At 33.8% G+C, this 5,076-nt stretch overlaps 1 protein-coding gene across 2 annotated transcripts in view; it reads left to right on the top strand.

Annotated features, from left to right (window-relative positions):
• The window catches only part of LOC107601580 (coronin-7-like), a 164,555-nt gene that overhangs the window by 15,659 nt on the left and 143,820 nt on the right, over window positions 1-5,076 (top strand). For both annotated transcript variants that reach the window (XM_016293818.1, XM_016293817.1), the window contains one exon: window positions 1,633-1,709. In XM_016293818.1, coding sequence (XP_016149304.1) covers window positions 1,633-1,709 — 77 coding nt within the window. The remainder of the gene's footprint in view (window positions 1-1,632; window positions 1,710-5,076) is intronic.

Genomic DNA, 5,076 nt, shown 5'->3' with positions numbered 1-5,076 from the left:
ATCTGTCTGTCTGTCTGTCTGTCTGTCTGTCTGTCTGTCTGTCTGTCTGTCTGTCTGTCTGTCTGTCTGTCTGTCTGTCTCTCTATCTTTTAATTTAGCTGAATTTAAAACATTTTTTTTCTCTCCTAACAAATATGAGCCAAATTACTTGCTGTTTTTTAACAGGCAACAAGATTGTGTTGTAAGTTAATTCACATCCAACCAGATTTTCAAAGACAAAAAATCAATTTGAATATTTTTTGACTCTTAATGAATATTTTGTTGATTGGAACTCTCAAGAAGAATAAGAAAACGAAGAGTCCAGGCGGGTTAAATGTTGAAATGCTCTCATCCATTGACAGATCGTCGTCTGAACTGATGAGTTGTAATTGGCGTCTGAATAAGGCAGTTCATGAGGGTTTTGTCTGCAGCTTTTTTGTCTCTGCTGTGTGTTTTTTGTTTTTGTCTCTGTGTTTTTCACTGTTTGGTTTGATCTGCGAGCCTCTGGTGGTTTCCAGGGCTGTTTGTTACGGTCCTCTGGCGTCTAGCGTGGAACGGCTGAGGTAAATGTTTGAGCTCAGGAGCCCCTCAGAGCTTTGGGCCCCATGATGGCTGCTGGCCTGCTCAACCTCACATCTCTCATCTCACATCACTGTCTGCCTTCATCTGCTCTCATGCGCTTGAGGCTCATTCACTCTGTCTGTCATCTCAAACAAAACCAATCCAGCGCCACATAACTGGATCTCTGAGAACAGGAGAAATGTTACATCGCCAAATAGCTGAAATTTTTATTTTTTTTTTATTTTATTATTTTTTATTTTATTTCAAGTAAAAAAAAAAAGTTTGTATATAAATATTTTTTAAATTTGAATCAACTATAAACACCATAGAATTTATTTATCTCATTTTCTCATAGTTTTGAAACAAAACAGACTAATTAAATAGAATAAATAAAACCAATAAACTACCAGAGTCATTTTAGTATTATTTGCATACTATTATATTGTGTACCAATCAATCAATCAGTTGATTAATTAAAATGTTTTTTATAAAAAAAAATTCATTTGAGACTAATTTATTTAAAATATATATAATAAAAAAAAAATGTTTTATTGTTATTCATTCTTTTTGATATTTATTATTAGTTTTATATTTATATATAAAAAAAATTATCCACATTTTTTTTGGTTTATGTATTATTTATATATTACATAACTGGATCTCTGAGAAACTGAGAAATGTTGCATTGGCAATTGATTTAGCTCTTTCTTTTTAAATTTTCAGTTTTCTTTTTTATTTTAGTTTGTTATAGTAATTTTATGTGCTTTTTTTATTTTCAGTTTTTACGTTTAATTCAGTCCTTTTAGTACTTCAACTTATTTTATTTCAGTGAGTTGCCAAGGCAAGATTTCTAATGTAATTTTCTCCTTTTTTTTAAATGCCTAGTTTCTCCTCAGCGATGTGTTTGGCGCGTCACAGCAGCTTTTCCCAGTGCATTGGTTTGCATCAGCAGACCCTCCTAACATACATGTGTGTGTTGAGCTCAGATTCCCAGCACTCCCATGCTTTTCTGTGTGTGTCCTCACTGATATGACGTCTGAGAGTTTGTGAACTTGTGTTAAATGCTGATCTTCTGCATGTGTGTGTGTGCAGTACTGGAGCAGCATGAGGATCAGCTGCAGGGTTTGGCCTGGAAGGAAGACGGATCTCTGCTGGCTTCATCCTGCAAGGTAAAATCTCTACAGCACCGGCTCTTCTGTTTACTGTTTTAGAAATGGGTCACACGTCTGTTCTGATGGCTCGTAGACAGCAGGAAAAAGCAGTGCTAAAAATCAAATGCAGCTGTAATTGTGCGCAGTTAGCATAGCAAAATAAAATAAAAGTACACTTAAAAGTAAAAAGGGACAAACCCAGCTATTGGGTTGTTTTGACCCAAAACAACCCAATAGCTGGGTTTGTCCCTTTTTAACCCAGTGCTGGGTTATATTTAATATAAGGTTCTTGCGTCATTTCCTTATCACTTCTCGCGTGTGTTTTGTTGTGAAACGTAGTTTGCGGACCAGACAGAGCTGTCGGCGATTCTTCCTATTGTGAAGTCATGTAGTGTGTAACCTCCTGTCGCCGATCCATCGTGCAGTGTGAACACAGCAGCGACTGAATGCTACCCCAGATAGTCACGCAGTGGGAAAACAACGGCGATCCGACGAGTTTGAAAATCGTGCAGTGTGAACTCGGCATTATTCACTTATAAATGGAGACGTTTCTGTTGATGTCAAAAGTGGCCTGTTTTATAAGGTTGTGAATATTTCGAATAGAAATAATTTATTATTATTATATTATTTTAGTGTCATTGAGTTGCCATTATAGTTTTCATGAATATTTAGAATTCTTTAAATTTTTTTAGAATTTTATTTTAAATGTTTATTTATTTATTTTTAAATGCATCTAGTTTTTAATGTTTTTATTTCAGTTTTAGTTGTTGAAGTACATCAAGTTCAACTAAATGAAAGTGAGAAATGTTGCATTGGCAAATAAATAATAGATGAGATAAAATAAGCTTTTTTGTAGTTTTTTTCTGTTATAGTTTATATAAAAAAAAAATATATATATATGTATACAGGTGCATCTCAATCAATTAGAATGTCGTGGAAAAGTTCATTTATTTCAGTAATTCAACTCAAATTGTGAAACTCGTGTATTAAATAAATTCAATGCACACAGACTGAAGTAGTTTAAGTCTTTGGTTCTTTTAATTGGGATGATTTTGGCTCACATTTACCAAAAACCCACCAATTCACTATCTCAACAAATTAGAATACTTCATAAGACTAATAAAAAAAACATTTTTAGTGAATTGTTGGCCTTCTGGAAAGTATGTTCATTTACTGTACATGTACTCAATACTTGGTAGAGCCTCCTTTTGCATGAATTACTGCCTCAATGCGGCGTGGCATGGAGGTGATCAGTTTGTGGCACTGCTGAGGTGGTATGGAAGTCACTGAAGAACACTGATTCCGATGGTTTTAACAGTGCATTTGCACACAACACATAAACCCAGATTACAATAGACTTTAACTGATTTAATGGCAGTGAACATCAGAGCTGTTGTTCACCTTTTTGCTTCTTGTGTTCCTGATGTTAATATATGATGTCAAATATACAAAGTTACTGCCAGGAGGCACATTTACTTCTGCATATGATCTGCAGCACATTGTCACCTGTAGATGTCGCCAGAGCGTGTGTTTTCCCATCAAGCGGATCATTACGCAGATTGGCTTTATTAGTGAAACACACATGATCACGTCCACAGGGGGAAACTCATAAAGCTCTGCAGAGCGGATTCTGTCAGTACATCTGATTTGAGGACGTTTATTACATCTGGCCACTGAAAATCTGCCCTTCAGTCGTTTGCTTAATGTTAATTGATTATGGATGAGAAACACATGCTGTAGCCAAACTTGTCTGTTTGACATCTGAAACGTTAAACCGCACGGCAGAAGAGTTTCTATTTTTGGACACAAAGGGTTGTGTTTGGCAGGAGCAGAGTTTTGATTGAGTTTATGGAAAGAGCTTTGTTAAATCAACTGGAGGGAAACGTACTTGACTCAGTTTAGTGATTAATTTTCCACTTAAATATTGCTGCTGCAGTCATCTTATAAAAAGTATAATAAATTAATATCAATATTCTGAAATGCATAATATAAATAAAAAAATGTGTTTAATATTTTAATATTAAAGTATTATATTCATTTAAATTATTTTAAGTTATATTTACATATTTGTAAAGTTAAACATAATTTAATAAATAATATACAATATTTTAAAAATATTATAAATAGTATAAATTCATGTAGTATAAATCATTTAATACATTTGTAATATTTTTATAGAAATTGAAAAGTAAAATATATATATATATATATGTGTGTACTCGTCAAATGTGTCAAATTGCTCCAGAATATATTTTAAAAAGATCTGTTGATTGACAGATGTTTAGATAAATTAAGACTGCCAAAGTTGACATGTAACACTTGAGAATAATTAATCCCGTTTCACATTATTGCATTTATTTATACAACACAGTTGCCACATTTTCCTAATATGAAAAACACACATCAGTCTGGTAGCCAGATCCTCATTTAAATGATGGAGAAAAAAAACTTTTTAATGACTAATTAACTTACAAATCAAATTCAGATGGACGCTTAATAAAGTAAAGTTTAATTGCTGTTTATTTATTTATTTACAATAATTGTTTATTTATTAGTCTGTTTATTCAATTTATTTATTACTTATTTAATTTAATGTATTTACAATGATGTTTGTTCTTTTTTTGATTATTCTTTTTGTAATTATTTGTTTGCTTATTTGTTTATACTTAGTTTCTTTTTTATTTATACTTATTTTTTTTCTCATTCTTATTTGTCTGTCTGTCTGTCTGTCTGTCTGTCAATGTCTGTCTGTGTCAATATCGGTCTGTCTGTCAATATCTGTTTGTCTGTCTGTCTGTCAATATCTGTCTGTCTGTCTGTCTGTTTCTGTCTGTCTGTCAATATCTGTCTGTCTATCAATATCTGTCTGTCTGTCTGTCTATCAGTATCTATCTGTCTGTCTGTCTGTCAATATCTGTTTGTCTGTCAATATCTGTCTGTCTATCAGTATCTGTCTGTCTGTCAATATCTGTCTGTCTATCAATGTCTGTCTGTCTGTCTGTCAATATCTGTCTGTCTGTCTGTCAATATCTGTCTGTCTGTCTGTCAATATCTGTCTGTCTGTCTGTCTGTCTCTCTGTCTGTCAGTATCTGTCGGTCTATCAATATCTGTCTGTCTATCAGTATCTGTCTGTCTGTCAATATCTGTCTGTCTATCAATGTCTGTCTGTCTGTCTGTCTATCATCTCGTTCTATACAGTCTATCTATCTATCTATCTATCTATCTATCTATCTATCTATCTATCTATCTATCTATCTATCTATCTATCTATCCGTCCGTCCGCCCGTCCGTCCGTCCGTCTCTGTCTGTCAAGAATCCTGTCCATGGACTTCATTTCGATCGCCACCAGAGGTCACCCTTCCGTTACATTGACTCTCACACTCC

This window comes from Sinocyclocheilus grahami, unplaced genomic scaffold (assembly GCF_001515645.1).
Source record: "Sinocyclocheilus grahami isolate Dianchi unplaced genomic scaffold, SAMN03320097.WGS_v1.1 scaffold307.1, whole genome shotgun sequence".
In the NCBI taxonomy this organism is placed as follows: Eukaryota; Metazoa; Chordata; class Actinopteri; order Cypriniformes; family Cyprinidae; genus Sinocyclocheilus; species Sinocyclocheilus grahami.
The sequence above is the reverse complement of the archived record's forward strand: the minus strand, read 5'-3'. Positions and strand labels throughout refer to the sequence as shown.